The 18,011-nt window shown below is 38.6% G+C and overlaps 1 protein-coding gene across 2 annotated transcripts in view; it reads right to left on the bottom strand.

Annotated features, from left to right (window-relative positions):
- Positions 1 to 1,288: 1,288 nt before the first annotated feature.
- The window catches only part of LOC125240300 (protein PAT1 homolog 1), a 30,997-nt gene continuing 14,274 nt past the window's right edge, over positions 1,289 to 18,011 (bottom strand). The window contains exons 10-17 of one of the 2 annotated variants that reach the window (XM_048148171.1): positions 17,349 to 17,473; positions 14,813 to 14,929; positions 13,628 to 13,750; positions 12,672 to 12,830; positions 9,148 to 9,291; positions 7,807 to 7,946; positions 4,973 to 5,075; positions 1,289 to 2,848 (exon numbers count right to left, since the gene is read on the bottom strand). In XM_048148171.1, the coding sequence (XP_048004128.1) occupies positions 2,546 to 2,848; positions 4,973 to 5,075; positions 7,807 to 7,946; positions 9,148 to 9,291; positions 12,672 to 12,830; positions 13,628 to 13,750; positions 14,813 to 14,929; positions 17,349 to 17,473 (1,214 nt within the window). In that variant the 3' untranslated portion in view covers positions 1,289 to 2,545. Of the gene's footprint in view, positions 2,849 to 4,972; positions 5,076 to 7,413; positions 7,770 to 7,806; positions 7,947 to 9,147; positions 9,292 to 12,671; positions 12,831 to 13,627; positions 13,751 to 14,812; positions 14,930 to 17,348; positions 17,474 to 18,011 lie in introns of those variants that run through there. The other variant, XM_048148172.1, reaches the window with a different exon arrangement.

Consider the following 18,011-nt stretch of genomic DNA (forward strand, 5'->3'; position numbering starts at 1 on the left):
GAAAATGGTTCCAATGTAATTCCGCAAGATGGCGTATAGTCATATATTTCTGGGCAGGCTTTAGCCACGGGGTATTTGCATTACAAAAATAGTAAGCTATCGGATTTGTAACTTACTGTCTTTGAAGAAAATTGGAACTTATTAAGCGTCCAAACAATGATTATAAAAGATGAGCAAAGAAATTTGGCACTAAGGATATCTCTGAAATAAGTCAGTGGTAAAAAAGTAAAAATAACGTTAGTATTTCGCAGAGTTCGAGGATATATATCAATGGATATAATTATATATCTGATATATATCGGATATATATATCTGATATATATCGGATATATATATCTGATATATATCCAGCTGGGTTCGACGATATATATCAATGGATATAAATATCCGATATAAATATTTTTTTTATAAATATTGCAATACAAAAATGGTTTAAAAAAATGAAAAACTGTTAATAATATAGTTTTTTTTTGTGTTTGTTACTGTTTTTCTACTAAATGTAATGTTTTTAGCAGATTTTTCCTTATCTAATGTTTATAAGTAATGCAACAAAATAATAATATGCCTTCATACAAAATGGATATATATATCAAAGTTGATATATATCATAAATATCCGATATTTTGATATTTATTTTAAATATTGGATATTTTCGAACCCTGGTATTTTGATAATTCAAAACCCCGTGGCTACAATAAAGAAACTTGGTGACATATCATATCCTGAATTGGACATGTAGAATATATTAAAAATTCGTGCCATCAAAAATCAAACCGTTTTTTTTTACATAAAAAGTACCTCCTTGAAAGTATGTTTTTTTTTTCTACGTTTTGCAATACAGTATGTGATAATATGTGACCCGTAACATGCATTTGTTAGTATTTTCATTAGTTTTGAGCTAAAAATATCGCACATGTGTTTTTGATATTTTCACGCATATCAAAGTGATAATTTTCAGTACAGATCTTATACATATTTCGTGTATTTTCATTAAATGCGACACGTCGAAAATAACATCGAAGGAGTGTATACTTTTTCATCACACTAACACAGTAAATTAATGTGCAATTGCACCCAGAGAGAACGGAGTTAGAAAAATCGTTCTCCCAAGATTTAAAGTAAGTACCATGATTAACTTTTTTCAGTACAACAGATGTTGTTTTTTTTACGCACTAGTGCGAGAAGTGGTTCATTATATGCCAGGTCGAAACTTCGGAGGCTCATCTGTACTGAAAAACGACGTACGATACACGTGCGAAAAAACTTCCTTTTTTACGCACTTGTATCGTAATGTACTATTTTATAGCGTCATATATTTTTTTGTTGCAAGAGTGATGAAAAATTGTGTGTAACTCGGGGCGTAAGAATATTGTAAATTCGAGTCTTTAAATCGCTCCGGCAATCGCGATCTGATTTACTCGTTTGTAATATTTCCGCCCCTCGTTGGAAAACATACTTTTTCAGTACAGATGGTGATTTTTTTACGCACACTGCGAGAAGTGGTTCATTATATGGTAGGTCGATACTTCGGAGGTCCATCTGTACTGAAAAACGTACGATATACGCGCTAAAAGGAAATTCGTAACTCGTGTCGATTTAAAACACTCTCTTCAATCGTGTTTTAAAATATAGCCACTAGTTTCGAACTTCCTGTTTTTCGCACTTGTATCGTAATGTATTATTTCCTCTATAGGACCTTATTCAAATGAGGATACTGGAAGGTTAGGACACGAAAGAGTTAGTATTTCAAAGTCTACGAAAGATACATATCTCATATACGTGTCTGTCTGTCTGTGGCATCGTAGCTCCCGAACGGACGAACCGATTTAGATTTAGTGTTTTTTTGTTTGAAAGCTTAGTCGGGAGTGTTCTTAGCCATGTTTCATGAAAATCGGTCCACTATGTTTCGGTCGGGGGTTTTTTTTTATTTAAATTTCGTGTTTAGGTTATTAGTGACACATTTTGCGCATGTCTACATTAGTACCTTGCGTTCTGTAAACGATATGACGCAATTTCCTCACATGCTATGTTGTGACAGAGATATTTTGTCAGTTATTCTGAGATATTCGTTTTAGAAAAGTCATTAAATAGTGAGTGTGTTTAGTAAAACGTCCCACATTACCGGTTACTTGATTTACTTGTATCTTTATATGAATAAACTGACTAAGCGGCTTTATATCAATCCACAAAGTGGGACGCTTTCCCGTGCACACTCACAATTCAGCATTTTTCTCCCTCTGTAATATCTCGTGGTCCTGAACTCTAGTTTGTTTTAGATGGAATATTAATTGATTAAAAATTAAATGGTTAAATTGTGGCGTAGGCGAGAGGCTGGCAACCTGTCACTGCAATGTCACAGTTTCGTTTTCTTTCAACCCCTTATTTGCCAAGAGTGGCACTGAAGCTTTAGTAGTTTCATGTGCTCTGCCTACCTCTTCATGGGATACAGGCGTGATTGTATGTATGTATGTGTTAATTGTATCGCCGCCATTTTCAAATAGCAATATATCTTCAACGTGCTTATTTTGCACGAAATAATAAGCCATCAGCAGAGATATTTCAAAAGTTGTTCCGTGATATCGGCTTTAGATAGATCCGTGAATTCCGCGCTCTTCCCCCTCTGCAGTATCTCTATAGTGGTTCTAGACTCTAGCTGTTTGAGATGGTGGAGGAGCTTGTGCTCTGGTAGAGGTGTGACGGGCCTGGCGACGGTGAGTGTGGTGGTTTTGAGAGCTCTAGCTAGAGTTTTGAGGAATTTGTACCACTGCCGTTCGTTGGATGTCGCTTCGGGGGTGTTGACGAGAAGGGAGGCCTTTTCTATGAGTGCGCAGACGCAGCTTAGGGTTAACTGAAAGACAAAGATTAAATTTGAGATTAATTATTGAATCATATTAGAAGATATTTCATAGTTCTTTGAGTTATTAGACTTATATTGACCGGGATATAGACCGTGATTACCTTTTTCCGTGATCATGATGCATGCAACTGCGTCGAAATATCGGGAGCTCGACAAAAATCAAAAAGGTAATCACGGTCTATATCCCGGTCAATATAAGTCTAATGAAAATAACCGTGAATCATTCAAAACTCTTTGAGTTATGTTATTTAATTTTAATGTAATTTTGACGATTCCAAAGAGGTTTCCTACTTGAATAAACGATTTTTTACTTTATGTTTTTGGCAGCGGAGTAGAGATGGGCCGAATATTCGGTAAATATTCGGCATATTCGGCAAGTTTTTCAATGTTCGTATTCGGCCGAATAGTTCGGTTACATTGCCGAATATTTACCGAATAAACAAAGTAAATAAAAAGTGCAAGTTGTTTCCTAATTCATGGGATAATAACATCCTATTTCAGGATTCTAAGGACCAAAGGGGGTTAAAAATGCGTTAAATATAAGTACCTACAATAATTATGTAAAAAAGTAAAAATAACGTAGGTTAAGGAACAATAATCAAAATGTTCTTATGCACTAAATTATAGGAACATTAAGAGCCTTAGTTAGTACCCATTATCAATCATTAGAGATTTTAACTCTAAGCCAGGTATTAAATATAGTGGAACCGAATATTCGGTTCGGTAACATTTGAACCGAATGTTCGGCCGAATATTCGTATTCGGCCCATCTCTACAGCGGAGCAATATTGGAGTTTAGTAAAAATATATGGACCAGTTAGTCAAACCCAATAAGTTGAGCTTAATTGATAGATTTGATTTAGTTTGATGTCTTATAGTCGGTATTTTGTTCGTGTTGGTGTGGTGAAAAAAATTGTGTTTCACTCGGCGGCAAAGTTTGTTTAACCTTCGTGCCTTGAAACCCTCGCAACGCTCAAGATTCCCCTTTTTGAACCACTTGCTACGCTCGCGGTTCAATATTGTTATCTTTCGCTTGCTTGGGCTTAGGGTTGTAAATAGAAATAAAACCAAATGTTTTTTTTTCAGAATTGTGAAAAAAAACATGAAAAAAAACCGAGCACCATGGTTTTTTTTCTAAATATGGTTTTTTTTTCAGGTGAACAAATAATACGACAATAACGGTTTTTCGTGAGTTGTAACGTATTTCAATAACAATAAGTTCTTACATTTTAATTCAATTAACATTCAGTATACAAACGTTTATTGGGGAATCCCCGATGCTGCGTGTATCGTGGAGAGGCGGTGGTGTTTCCAACAGTAAATAGTGATAACTAACAACTACAGATTTCGTAAATGTTGCTTTTATAAGACCAGAAAATAAAGTTATTTGATTAAATTCGTTTAATAGTTAACATTAAGTCTAAAAAACCATATAAAAGTATTTAACTTCTTTGCAAATTTTGAGATTTCGTACTTTAGAAAAAAAACATACTCCAGAAAAAAAACTGTATTTTTTTTCACGGTTTTTTTTCATGTTTTTTTTTTCAAGTCAGAAAAAAACCGTTTTTTTGCAACCCTACTTGGGCTTCAATATTGGCACGTGCGGTTAAACAACAACTTTCCCCTTGTAAAACAAATAACTATTATTATCAGGACCCGTAACTTTCATGCCGATGACATCAATTTGACGTCACGCTGCATATAGGATGATTCAAATAGTTTTATTGCAACAATTAATCATTATTCATTAATCAATTTTTATCATGTACAAATTACTTCAAAAGTCAGCTATTCATACGTGGAATAATTAATACCTTCTTGATACGTGAAATGAAAAGGAAACAATTTGTTTTGTTTTAATAATGTATTGAAATATGGTAACAAACATATTTAATAAAATGGATGTAAAAAATAAACAAATAATTTAATTTAGTTTTCGCGCATCAAATAGGTATTAATTATTTCACGCATGAATAGATTAGTATTGAAGTCATAATAATGATTAATTATTAAATAAAACTCTCGAATCACCTATATGTAGCGTGACGTCAAATTGATGTCATCGGCATGAAAGTTACGGGCCCTGATTATTATAGTCTTGTGTGCGGTACTCACGGGCGTGGTGAGCGCGTGCGGCGTGCGCGCCGGGTCCAGCGCGTCGGCGAGCGGCGCGCACGCCTCCAGCACCGCGCTCCAGCCGCTAGCGCCCAGCACGTATCTGCAACCACACGACAGGTTCAACTACTACATCACTATCACACCTAAGACAACAACATACAATTACGCCTGTATCCCATAAAGGGGTAGGCAGAACACATGAAACTACTAAAGCTTCAGTGCCACTCCTGGCAAATAAGGGGTTGAAAGAAAACGAAACTGTGACATTGCAGCCTAGGACAATACGCTACTTGTCTCCTAGTCAAATCAGCTTCTTTTTGAGAACTGTCAAAACAAATTTGAACTTGTTAGTAAGGAATATGCAATTGAATTGAGTGACGTCACGGTCAACTCAGTTACTTTATATGTTTCTACCAGACTTATTAAATAGAAATTCGATATGAAAATAACTTCTGTCCATGTTTTTCTAATAATTATCTGATGCTTTATTTTGTGCATGGTATAAAATATTTTATTTTAAGAACAGTCAAGTTCTCTATTTCAGTAGCATAGTTTTGCATAAAACCAGCGTGACTCAGGGGACCGTAACCACGGGAATAACAGACAAGAAAAAGTGGACTCACTCAGATAACTATAAGAAAGACATGGACAGAAGTTGTTTATAAACTCAATTCCTATTTTTAGTCCGTTGCTTCTGGAAAGTTATGTATGAAAATGTTGGCATAATTAATGGAAGTTTTTTTTTTATTAGGATATGTACATTACAGGCCGAAGTTATTTTTCATCAACCCTCCCCATCCCTCCCCCCTCTGCGTCACCCCTCTTCCCCCCCCTAAATAGCCGAAAATGCGGTTTTTCGCGATTTCTGACAAAACCGTTGTAGATACAGAAAAAGCGTGTAGGAAAAAAGAAATCCTTGATAAATTTACTACAAATCGTTCATTGACACTTTGGTTCTAGCACTTATAGGTTTCGCGTGATCCATCACGAAAGTTGGTCCTTTACTGCAATTTTCTTTAGTGAATGTTAAGTTTTCTCCCAAATTGCTTACGAAATCTGTTTGATATTACTAAAATATTATAAACTGAAAATGAATTTTAGGGGGAAAAAATCACTACCATGGGTGGGACTTGAACTCACGGCTACTGGATTGATACTCCAGGGCTCTACCAACAGCTACCAAAAGCTCATCCCCAGTCATAGATACACTATATAGATTAATGGTACTCCTAGCGACTACTACCGTGAAAATATTACGTCTTAAATAGTTACTGGAATTCCAAGACATATTGGAAATTCCACCCATGGTAGTGATTTTTCCCCTTAATTTTATTTTATTCATGAGTTACAATATTTTAATTATATCAAACAAATTTCGACGATTTCGTATGCATTTTGGGCGAAAACTTAACATTCACTAAAGAAGATTGCAGCAAAGGACCAACTTTCGTGACGGATCACGCGTAAACTATAAGTGCTAGAACCAAAGTGTTAATGAATGATTTGTAGTAAATTTATTAAGGATTACTTCGTTCCTACGCGTTTTTTCTGTATCTTCAACAGTTTTGTCAGAAATCGAGAAAAACCGCATTTTCGGCACTTTAAGGGAGGGTAGAGGGGTGACGCAGAGGAGGGAGGAGTGGGGAGGGTTGATGAAAAATAACTTCGGTCTATAACGTACATATTTCAATTTAAAAAAACCTTCCATTAATTATGCCGTAATTTTAGGTAATTTCCCCCTGCTATTTATAAGTCGGAGAGAAAGTTATAAAGCAAATGAGTTGACCGCGACGTCACTCGGCACAATTTCATGTTAATGGGAACTTGACTGTAGTTCAAATAAAATATCGTATACCACGCACGAAATAGAGCATCAGATAATTATAAGAAAAACATAGATAGGAGTAATTTTAAAATCCAATTTCTATTTAATAAACCAGGTAGAAATATATAAAGTAACCGAGTTGATCGTGACGTCACAGCAAATCGTATAAATTCGTTTAGACAGTTCTTAAAAAGAAGTCGATTCGACTAAGAGGCAAGTAGCCTATTCTGAAACTTTCCAGGGTTTTCATCAAGGTCATCTATAAATAGGTTAGGTTTGTTTTATGTGTGAAGCGAAAGAGATTTAGATTTATATAGTAGTAGATGGATTATAGTGGAAGGATTATAAGATTGTCTAATTAATAAGTAAGTAGACATTAAATTAATGCATGCGACACACATTACACTACAAAATATTTGCATGTCTCTATGACCAAACATGTAGAACTGTTATACCTAGTATTAAGACCTTATTGTAAATACCATGTTTCAGCAAATAAATTTCTGAATCTGAATCTGAAATTCGCAATTTCTGTTTGCCCTTTTGAGAAAAAGACTCGAGTATAATTATGTATGTAGTATAGTATACTCACTTCCTATAGTGCGGGGCCAGCGCGGCCAGGCCCTGTCCGTCCCTGCGCGCGGCGGCGGGCAGCGCGCGCAGCGTGCGCGACCACACCGGCCGCACTAAAGACTCGAGTATAATTATGTATGTAGTATAGTATACTCACTTCCTATAGTGCGGGGCCAGCGCGGCCAGGCCCTGTCCGTCCCTGCGCGCGGCGGCGGGCAGCGCGCGCAGCGTGCGCGACCACACCGGCCGCACTAAAGACTCGAGTATAATTATGTATGTAGTATAGTATACTCACTTCCTATAGTGCGGGGCCAGCGCGGCCAGGCCCTGTCCGTCCCTGCGCGCGGCGGCGGGCAGCGCGCGCAGCGTGCGCGACCACACCGGCCGCACTAAAGACTCGAGTATAATTATGTATGTAGTATAGTATACTCACTTCCTATAGTGCGGGGCCAGCGCGGCCAGGCCCTGTCCGTCCCTGCGGGCTGCGGCGGGCAGCGCGCGCAGCGTGCGCGACCACACCGGCCGCACTAAAGCATGCGTCCCGCAGCGCGCTAGGAATCGGGAGATCAGTGTCTGGAAGTAACGAAAACATGTCAATAACACAATATCTAATCGAATATTGATTTTGATCAAAGTAAAATTTGTAGTGACAATAGGCCACTTGACCCTTTTTTAAAGTCTATTTTATATTATTTATTACTGTCCAATTAACCGAAAAAAATATTACCATATTTTGTTACGACTTGAAAATCGCAAAAAGCATTTTTAAACTATACTTTCACTTAATCCGGCGACACATCTCACTCATACAAGCACGGTACGCGTTCACCTAAACGAGCTTAAAATGTGTATTAGCAAAGAGGATCGAGTATTATAGAGTTACTGTCGAAGTAAAATGTGTAATCATAGTGCATAGACTGCCATCTCTTGACAGACATAAAACTTTTGAACCTCAGTTTTGACAATTTGACCCATATTCTTTGCTTGATATGTGTTAAAATGTCAAATATTAATATTAGCGCCATCTAGCTGAGCGTACCCCAAAGGTCTAATGCCATCTAGCCCACCGTACCTCTTTCTGTATGGTACTGAGGTACGTTTTTAGGGTTCCGTAGTCAACTAGGAACCCTTATAGTTTCGCCATGTCTGTCTGTCTGTCCGTCCGTCCGTCCGTCCGTCCGCGGATAATCTCAGTAACCGTAAGCACTAGAAAGCTGAAATTTGCTACCAATATGTATATCAATCACGCCAAGTGCAAAAATAAAAAATGGAAAAAAATGTTTTATTATGGTACCCCCCCTACATGTAAAGTGGGGGCTGATATTTTTTTTCATTCCAACCCCAACGTGTGATATATTGTTGGATAGGTATTTAAAAATGAATAACGGTTTACTAAGATCGTTTTTTGATAATATTAATATTTTCGAAAATAGTCGCTCCTAAAGGAAAAAAAAGTGCGTCGCCCCCCCTCTAACTTTTGAACCATATGTTTAAAAAATATGAAAAAAATCACAAAAGTAGAACTTTATAAAGACTTTATAGGAAAATTGTTTTGAACTTGATAGGTTCAGTAGTTTATGAGAAAAATACAAAAAACTACGGAACCCTACACTGAGCGTGGCCCGACACGCTCTTGGCCGGTTGTTTTCTTAGACATCTGTCTATACGGAGTTATATATGTCTTTGGTGCTAGGAACGCGCCTCTTTCATATATTTGACTGCCAGTATCCAGAGTGTGCTCGAGCCTAAGAGAGAGAGAAGACTGAAAACTCACCCGTCCTTTTCTAACAGTGAGCATTTGCGCGAGTCTGTCCGCGTGTAATAATCCAGCGAACATCTTGTCCAGCAACTCGTCCTTGTTCTCGTCTAGAAGGTTCTTGACTGGCGGCGGTTTCTGGTTCACTGCTAGATTCACCACCTGAAACGTTATCCATACTAATATTATAAATGGGAAAGTGTGTGTGTCTGTTTGTGTGTCCGTCTTCCACGGGAGCGACGGATTGTCGTGATTTTTTAGGTGGAGATAGTGGAAGGGACGCAAAGTGACATAGGCTACTTTTTAGGGATCCGCAGACAACTAGGAACCCTTATAGTTTCGCCATGTCTGTCTGTCCGTCCGTTCGCGGATAATCTCAGTAACCGTTAGCACTAGAAAGCTGAAATTTGGTACCAATATGTATATCAATCACGCCAACAAAGTGCAAAAATAAAAAATGGAAAAAATGTTTTATTAGGGTACCCCCCCCTACATGTAAAATGGGGGCTGATATTTTTTTTTCATCCCAACCCCAACGTGTGATATATTGTTGGATAGGTATTTAAAAACCGGTCAAGAGCGTGTCGGGCCACGCTCAGTGTAGGGTTCCGTAGTTTTCCGTATTTTTCTCAAAAACTACTGAACCTATCAAGTTCAAAACAATTTTCCTAAAAAGTGTTTATAAAGTTCTACTTTTGTGATTTTTTTCATATTTTTTAAACATATGGTTCAAAAGTTAGAGGGGGGGGGGACGCACTTTTTTTTCCTTTAGGAGCGATTATTTCCAAAAATTTTAATATTATCAAAAAAACCATCTTAGTAAACCCTTATTCATTTTTAAATACCTATCCAACAATATATCACACGTTGGGGTTGGAATGAAAAAAAATATCAGCCCCCACTTTACATGTAGGGGGGGTACCCTAATAAAACATTTTTTTCAATTTTTTTATTTTTGCACTTTGTTGGCGTGATTGATATACATATTTGTACCAAATTTCAGCTTTCTAGTGCTTACGGTTACTGAGATTATCCGCGGACGGACGGACGGACGGATGGACGGACGGACGGACGGACGGACGGACGGACGGACGGACGGACGGACGGACGGACGGACGGACAGACAGACATGGCGAAACTATAAGGGTTCCTAGTTGACTACGGAACCCTAAAAATGAATAAGGGTTTACTAAGATCGTTTTTTGATAATATTATTTCGGAAATAATCGCTCCTAAAGGAAAAAAAAGTGCGTCCCCCTCCCCACCCCTCTAACTTTTGAACCATATGTTTAAAAAGTTTAAAAAATATGAAAAAAATCACAAAAGTAGAACTTTATAAAGACTTTCTAGGAAAATTGTTTTTAACTTGATAGGTTCAGTAGTTTTTGAGAAAAATACGGAAAACTACGGAACCCTACACTGAGCGTGGCCCGACACGCTCTTGGTCGGTTTTTGTCTCTTTTTGACGCGAGCGAAGCAACAGCTAGCAACACTATGAGGTCTACAGCTCACAGAGCCACTAGTAGCATGTTATATACCTGTCTCTTGTCGACGCTCTCGCTCTTAGGACTACGATTCCGATTGTATAAAATACTATTTTCTACTCCTGAACGTCATTTACAGGGTCTTGCATAGATCTTTAAAACCCTACATAAAAGTCTATTCCCCAAAGCCAGCGTCCATCGGCTTTCCGCGCATGCGCGCAGTATCGAAAAAACTGAAAACGCATTGTTTGGCTCTGTAACCATGGCAACGCATTGTTATAACGATACTGCGCGCGTGCGCGGGAAGACTTTGGGCAGCTGAGCTGACAGTGCAAACCTTTGCGTCAAAATACAGGAAACAGTGTGAATTTCACCAAAGTTATTCAAGAAAACTATTAAAAACTAAGTGCATGGTCGTAGAAAAAGTATTGTATGCAACGGTGTTTAACTGAGTCAAAAAATACTCGTGGCGTCTTAATAACAATTTTCGGCTTCGCCTCAAATTGTTACCCACGCCACTCGTCTTTTTTAACCTCCTTTAAACGCCTGTTGCATAAAATACTATTATGTTGATATAAATAAAATTCAGGACTAACCATTGAACTTGGCACCCATTTTTTTTTATACTACGTCGGTGGCAAACAAGTATACGGCCCGCCTGATTTAAAGCGGTCACCGAACCTATGGGCGCCTGCAACTCAAACAGTGTCACGTGCGCGTTGCCACCCCATTAGAAACTTGTACATTCCCTTTAGCTTGTATTAAGTACGCAGCAAAAAGGAGTGCACAAGTTCTAAGGAGGGTTCGGGTTGCCGACGACTCAAAGGACAATAGACGGAACAAGTTAGTTCCGTAAAACCTCCCGTCACCAGCACACCGCACCCTCGATGAGCTCTGGCAGCCTTACTCACCGGCAGGAACACAACACTATGAGCATTTAGATATCACTTCATTTTTGAGTAGTTTCATGTGCTCTGCCTACCTCTTTATGGGATGCCGGCGTTTGTATGTATGTATGTTATATACCTGTCTCTTGTCGACGCTCTCGCTCTTAGGGCTACGAAATTTGAGCATTTCTTTTTTTTTGCCACTTTTATGAAGTGATATTTTTGAAAAAAAATATGCTATTTCTACTCAGAATCACTAGGAAATCAATCCTAGTAGTTAAAAAAATTGTCCCATACGATTTTTTCTTATTTATTTTCCGTACATGTTGTATGGGGTAACAAAAGAGGAAAGTAACAAAAATGTATGGAAATTCTGGGACACTTTGTCTCCCAGTAAGATTGAAAGTACTCGTGAGAGCAATTGACCTAAAATTCCCTAAAATAAAAATAAAAATGATTGGCAAAAAAAAAAGAAATGCTCGATTACGATTGTATATACGTTGTTATAAATAAAATTCAGGACTGATCATTGAACATGGCGCCCATTTAGATATCACTTCTTTTTTGAGTAGTTTCATGTGCTCTGCCTACCTTTTTAAGGGATGCCGGCGTGTTTGTATGTATGTATGTATGTATGTTATATACCTGTCTCTTGTCGACGCTCTCGCTCTTAGGACTACGATTACGATTGTATAAAATACTATTATGTTGTTATAAATAAAATTCAGGACTAACCATTGAACTTGGCACCCATTTTTTTTTATACTACGTCGGTGGCAAACAAGCTTACGGCTCGCCTGATTTAAAGCGGTCACCGAACATATGGGCGCCTGCAACTCAAACAGTGTCACGTGCGCGTTGCCACCCCATTAGAAACTTGTACATTCCCTTTAGCTTGTATTAAGTACGCAGCAAAAAGGAGTGCACAAGTTCTAAGGAGGGTTCGGGTTGCCGACGACTCAAAGGACAATAGACGGAACAAGTTAGTTCCGTAAGTCCTCCCGTCATCAGCACATCGCACCCTCGATGAGCTCTGGCAGCCTTACTCACCGGCAGGAACACAACACTATGAGCATTTAGATATCACTTCATTTTTGAGTAGTTTCATGTGTTCTGCCTATCTCTTTAAGGGATGCCGGCGTGTTTGTATGTATGTATGTATGTTATATACCTGTCTCTTGTCGACGCTCTCGCTCTTAGGGCTCTCCTGCTTAGGCCTCCGCTGAACGGACTCGATGTTCCGCAGGAACACATTCGAGTCTTCTTCTAGCTCGTGCTCGAGCGCTTCCTTCTGCGCTGCTTCTAACTGCTTCTGCTTCTCTTCTCTTTCCTGAAAAATATACATTATGTTAGTTAAGGGTAGGGTTGCAAAATAGAAAAAACCAAATATGTTTTTTTTTGGTCCTGGGTTCGAATCCCGGTAAGGGCATTTATTTGTGTGATGAGCACAGATATTTGTTCCAGAGTCATGGATGTTTTCTATGTATATAAGTATGTATTTATCTATTTAAGTATGTATATCGTCGCTTAGCACCCATAGTACAAGCTTTGCTTAGTTTGGGGCTAAGTTGATCTGTGTAAGGTGTCCCCAATATTTATTTATTTATTTATTTTCGCGACCGGTCTGGCGTAGTTGGTGACTGCCTGCTAAGCCGCGGTTCCGAGTTCGAATCCCGGTAAGGGCCTTTATTTGTGTGATGAACGCAGATCAGAAATTCCCGAAAAGTTTGTACATTTGGATCACGTCTCCGATTCTGATAAAAATTGGTAGGCTGATAGAGTCCATGATGCTGAGCAAGATCCACTAGGTTTCCCAAAATGTCCTAGACTGTTTGTATGAAACTTTTCTTTTTTGTTACCGAAAATGTATAGAAATCTGGTATTTATTAGACGTGATTCAAATGTACAAACTATTCGGGAATTGCTCAGATATTAGTTCCTGAGTCATGGACGTTTTTTTATATAAGTATGTATTTATCTATATAAGTGTGACACACAAATAAATGCTCTCACCGCGTTTCGAACCCAAGACCGCGGCTTAGCAGGCTGTGTCTTTTTATGTTTAAAATAAGACTGTCAAACGAATTGTCATTTTTATATCGCTTTCAAGGATAAGTGTAAGTGTACCTTGAGTATGAACGCGTTGGATATCGCCAGGGGATCGTTAAGCTCCTCAAGCCTAAGCAGTATGAGATATAACGCCTCAATGTCCAGTAGCAGTTGCTTCGTTCTGCGCATTTCTCGAGGGACCTGAAAAACAGAATAAATAAAGTTATAATTTGAACCTTGTTATAATTTATTAACCTAACCACAAAACTAAAATTTTGAAAAAACCCCCTACCGCGACATAGTGGACCGATTTTCATGAAACATGGCTAAGAACACTCCCGAGTAACACAGCTTTCAAACAAAAAAAAAAAACTAAATCGAAATCGGTTCATCCGTTCGAGAGCTACGATGCCACAGACAGACACACACACAGACAGACAGACAGACAGACAGACAGACAGACAGACAGACAGACAGACAGACAGACAGACATACACACAGACAGACACGTCAAACTTATAACACCCCGTCGTTTTTGCGTCGGGGGTTAGAAACGTAAGTTTTACGCGATTAAGTCCCGTTTTTAACCCCCGACGCAAAAACGACGGGGTGTTATAAGTTTGACGTGTCTTGTCTGTCGGTCTGTCTGTTTGTCTGTCTGTTTCTGTGTGTGTCTGTCTGTGGCATCGTAGCTCCCGAATGGGTGAACTGATTTTCATTTAATATTGTCTTCGGTTACCGCGATAGTTACTCATGAAATAAAACTACACAACAACAAGCACGACGAAGGCTGTGAGGCATTTGTGTTGTATGGTGTTGGTCATTTGCAGTTTGTTTCTTTGTCAATTTTGTGTAGATTAATTGGTTAATTATTTTTTAACAGAGTAATGGTAAAATTTTTTGAATATTTTATAACTAGCTTTATTAATAGTGTGTGAACCTGCTTTAGAAATCTATATTATTTGTGGTCATGGTTCGTTAATATTTCTTGTAAGTGGGTAGCTTTTGCACATTTTAATTTTTCCTCAGTCACCCGTTGACCACGAACGCTGTAAAGAGTTCGAAACGTCGGGATGTATTTTAAATTCATTATACGCGATTTAATCCGTTTCCATAGTTTTATTTCATGATTTTCATTTAGTTTTTTTTTGTCTGAAAGCTGAGTTAGTCGGGAGTGTTCTTAGCCATGTTTCATGAAAATCGGTCCACTATGTCGCGGTCGGGGGTTTTTTCAAAATTGTAATAATTTAATTGTATACTGACCTCAGCGGGGTTGGTGGTGCTGGCGACGCTGTTAGCCCTCGAGGGCACCGCGGAGGGCTCGGTGCCGCCCACTAGATCCACATCGATGATCTTACGAGGCGCCGTGACGCTGCCACACTGCAACAAATCAACAAATAAATTCTTAGGAAATAGGACAAATAAATATTATAGGACAACATTCTTACACAGATTGACTGAGGCCCACGGCAGGGTTCGAGGATATATATCGGATATATATCCAGCGGGGTTCGACGATATATATCAATGGATATAAATATCCGATATTTATCATTTGTTTATAAATATTGCAATATAAAAATGGTTTTAAAAAATGTAACATTGTCGAAAATATGTAGTTTTTTGTGTTTGTTAGTATTTTTCTACTAAGTGTTCTGTTTTTTAGTAGAATTTTCCTTAATCTAATTTGTATTCATAAATAATGCAACAAAATACTGCTATGCCTTCCATACAAAATGGATATATATCAAAGTTGATATATGTATATCATAAATATCCGATATTTTGATATTTATTATAAATAAACACTCAAAACTTTTGCTGTACTTAACATAGCAAAAGGGAATGTACAAGTTTCTAATGGGGTGGCAACGAGCATGTGACACTGTTTGAGTTGCAGGCGTCCATAGGTTACGGTAACCGCTTTACATTAGGCGGACCGTATGCTTGTTTGCCACCGACGTAGTATAAAAATGAATGCTTCATTTCGCCGTTAAACGTAAGTTTGGCGAAAAAACTAGAAACTGTATACAGTAGAACCCGCTTAAAACGATTCTGAAGGGACCCAGCCAAAAAAGCGTATTATACGGGAAATCGTATTAAACGTGAAAAAATTGTGTTTTATCGTAAACTTTTAATATGGTTACTTTTTCTTGGAACGATAATGCTTTTTTTCTTATTTTTGACATCACTGAACCAAAGATGGGACAAAGAATTCATAAACTCAACACCGACACTCAACACCGCAGCAGTGATAATGAGCGAAGTGTATGTAGGTAGGTACGAACTATCGCACTAACCGCTGAGTTAGGACGACAAATAAGAAATTTATCTTTACGGGTGGCGGCGTCGCCAGAATCGCGTAATTAGTACAGTACAATTAGTTCCAATTTTTGTCACCCGCATAAATATAGTTGTAAAGTAATGCAAGGTGGGTGGTTTTAGATGGTGTATTAAGCGGGGACGCGAGTCGTATTAACCGTGAAAAAATGTCTGAAAACAGGTCTCAAATTGTAGGGACCGGCGTAAAATGGCGTAATATGCGGGAAATCGTATTAAACGTGATCGTTTTAACCGGGTTCTACTGTAACTGTAATCTTTGTTTTCAATAAATTAAAAAAAAAAATCGGATATTTTCGAACCCTGGCCCACGGTAAGCTCAAGAAGGCTTGTGTTGTGGGTACTCAGACAACGATATATACCGGGTGCCCGGTAATTAATGGACAACCTTTTAACCACCAAGAGGGCACCTTATACTGGCCCAGAAAATCGACATTAAGGTTTAGTAAAAGTCGCCTGGTTTTCGAGATTTTCACACTTTTTAAAAAGTGGTTAAAAGGTTGTCCATTAATTACCGGGCACCCGGTATAATACATAAATACTTATATACATAGAAAACATCCATGACTCAGGAACAAATATCTGTGCTCATCACACAAATAAATGCCCTTACCGGGATTCGAACCCGGGACCGCGGCGTAGCAGGCAGGGTCACTACCGACTGCGCCAGACCGGTCGTACAAAATAAAGGTAAAGAACAAATTAAATTATTTTCATAGAAGTACTATTATATTATCATCCGCCTTTCGTTATCCAGGCATTTGCCGCGGCTCATGGGAGCCTGGGGTCCGCTGTGACAACTAATCCCAAGATTTGACGTAGGCACCAGTTTTTACGAAAGCTACTGCCACCTGACCTTCCAACCCAAAAGGTAACCAGGCCCGTCGGCCAGGCCGTCGTTTTTGCGTCGGGGGTAAAAAAGAAGCTGATTTGACTAGGAGGCAAGTAGCCTATTAGTCACGACAATAACCAAACACTTTTATACTTTTCCTGATCGTCCAAAATTATCAAATTAAAAATAGTTTGTTATACAAGGGGGCAAAGTTGTATTTTAACGTCGAGTGTGGGATTGAAAAACCAGCAAGTGAAAGGATTCTATAGTTGAACCACGAGCGAAGCGAGTGGTTCGAGAATAGTATCCTGAACTTGCGAGTTTTTTAACATACGAGAAGTAAAATACATTTGCACCCGAGTGTAACACAAGACTTTTCCCCTCACTATAGCGAGGAAACTACAACGCAAAAAATGCGTTTATCACTGCTTCCAGTAGTTCCACAGGTGGTAAATCATCTTTATTACTAGATTGACCTACTTTTATCAATTTTAAAGCAGTTAATTTGACTTTATTCAAGGTCAAATTACTTTACCCACTAATGGATAAAATGCGTTTTTACCCGCTGGTATTAAAGGACAAAACACGTGTTTCCGAGCTAGTGAGGGGAAAATAACTATAACATACCTGCAACTTTCCTAGTGAGTTCTCAAATTGCGTAGGCACGTACGCTCTCGGCGGAGCGTCCTCGCTTGTAGAGTTATGTCGGTTGGAATTGTGCCTTTCCCGCCCGTGGGACTCTTGCTTTACACCTGAAATGTATTAGATTATTATTATCACGTTATGACGAAAATAGTGTCATTTTTATAACCGGCAACACTTAAAGAGGGATCCAAAACAAATAAAATAATTAAAATTTTGAAAATAACCCCCGACCGCGACATAGTGGACCATAGCTATTGATGAAACATGGCTAAGAACACTCCCGACTGATTCAACTTTCAAACAAAAAAAAACTAAATCCAAATCGGTTCATCCGTTCGGGAGCTACGATGCCACAGACAGACCCACGACGCAAAAACGACGGTGTGTTATAAGTTTGACGTGTCTGTCTGTCTGCGGCATCGTAGCTTTCGAACGGATGAACCGATATAGATTTCGTTTTTTTAACCCCCGACGCAAAAACGACGGGGTGTTATAAGTTTGACGTGTCTGTCTGTATGTGTGTCTGTCTGTGGCATCGTAGCTCCCGAACGGATGAACCGATTTAGTTTTTTTTGTCTGACAGCTGAGTTAGTCGGGAGTGTTCTTAGCCATGTTTCATGAAAATCGGTCTACTATGTAGCAGTC

Source organism: Leguminivora glycinivorella, chromosome 27 (assembly GCF_023078275.1).
Source record: "Leguminivora glycinivorella isolate SPB_JAAS2020 chromosome 27, LegGlyc_1.1, whole genome shotgun sequence".
In the NCBI taxonomy this organism is placed as follows: Eukaryota; Metazoa; Arthropoda; class Insecta; order Lepidoptera; family Tortricidae; genus Leguminivora; species Leguminivora glycinivorella.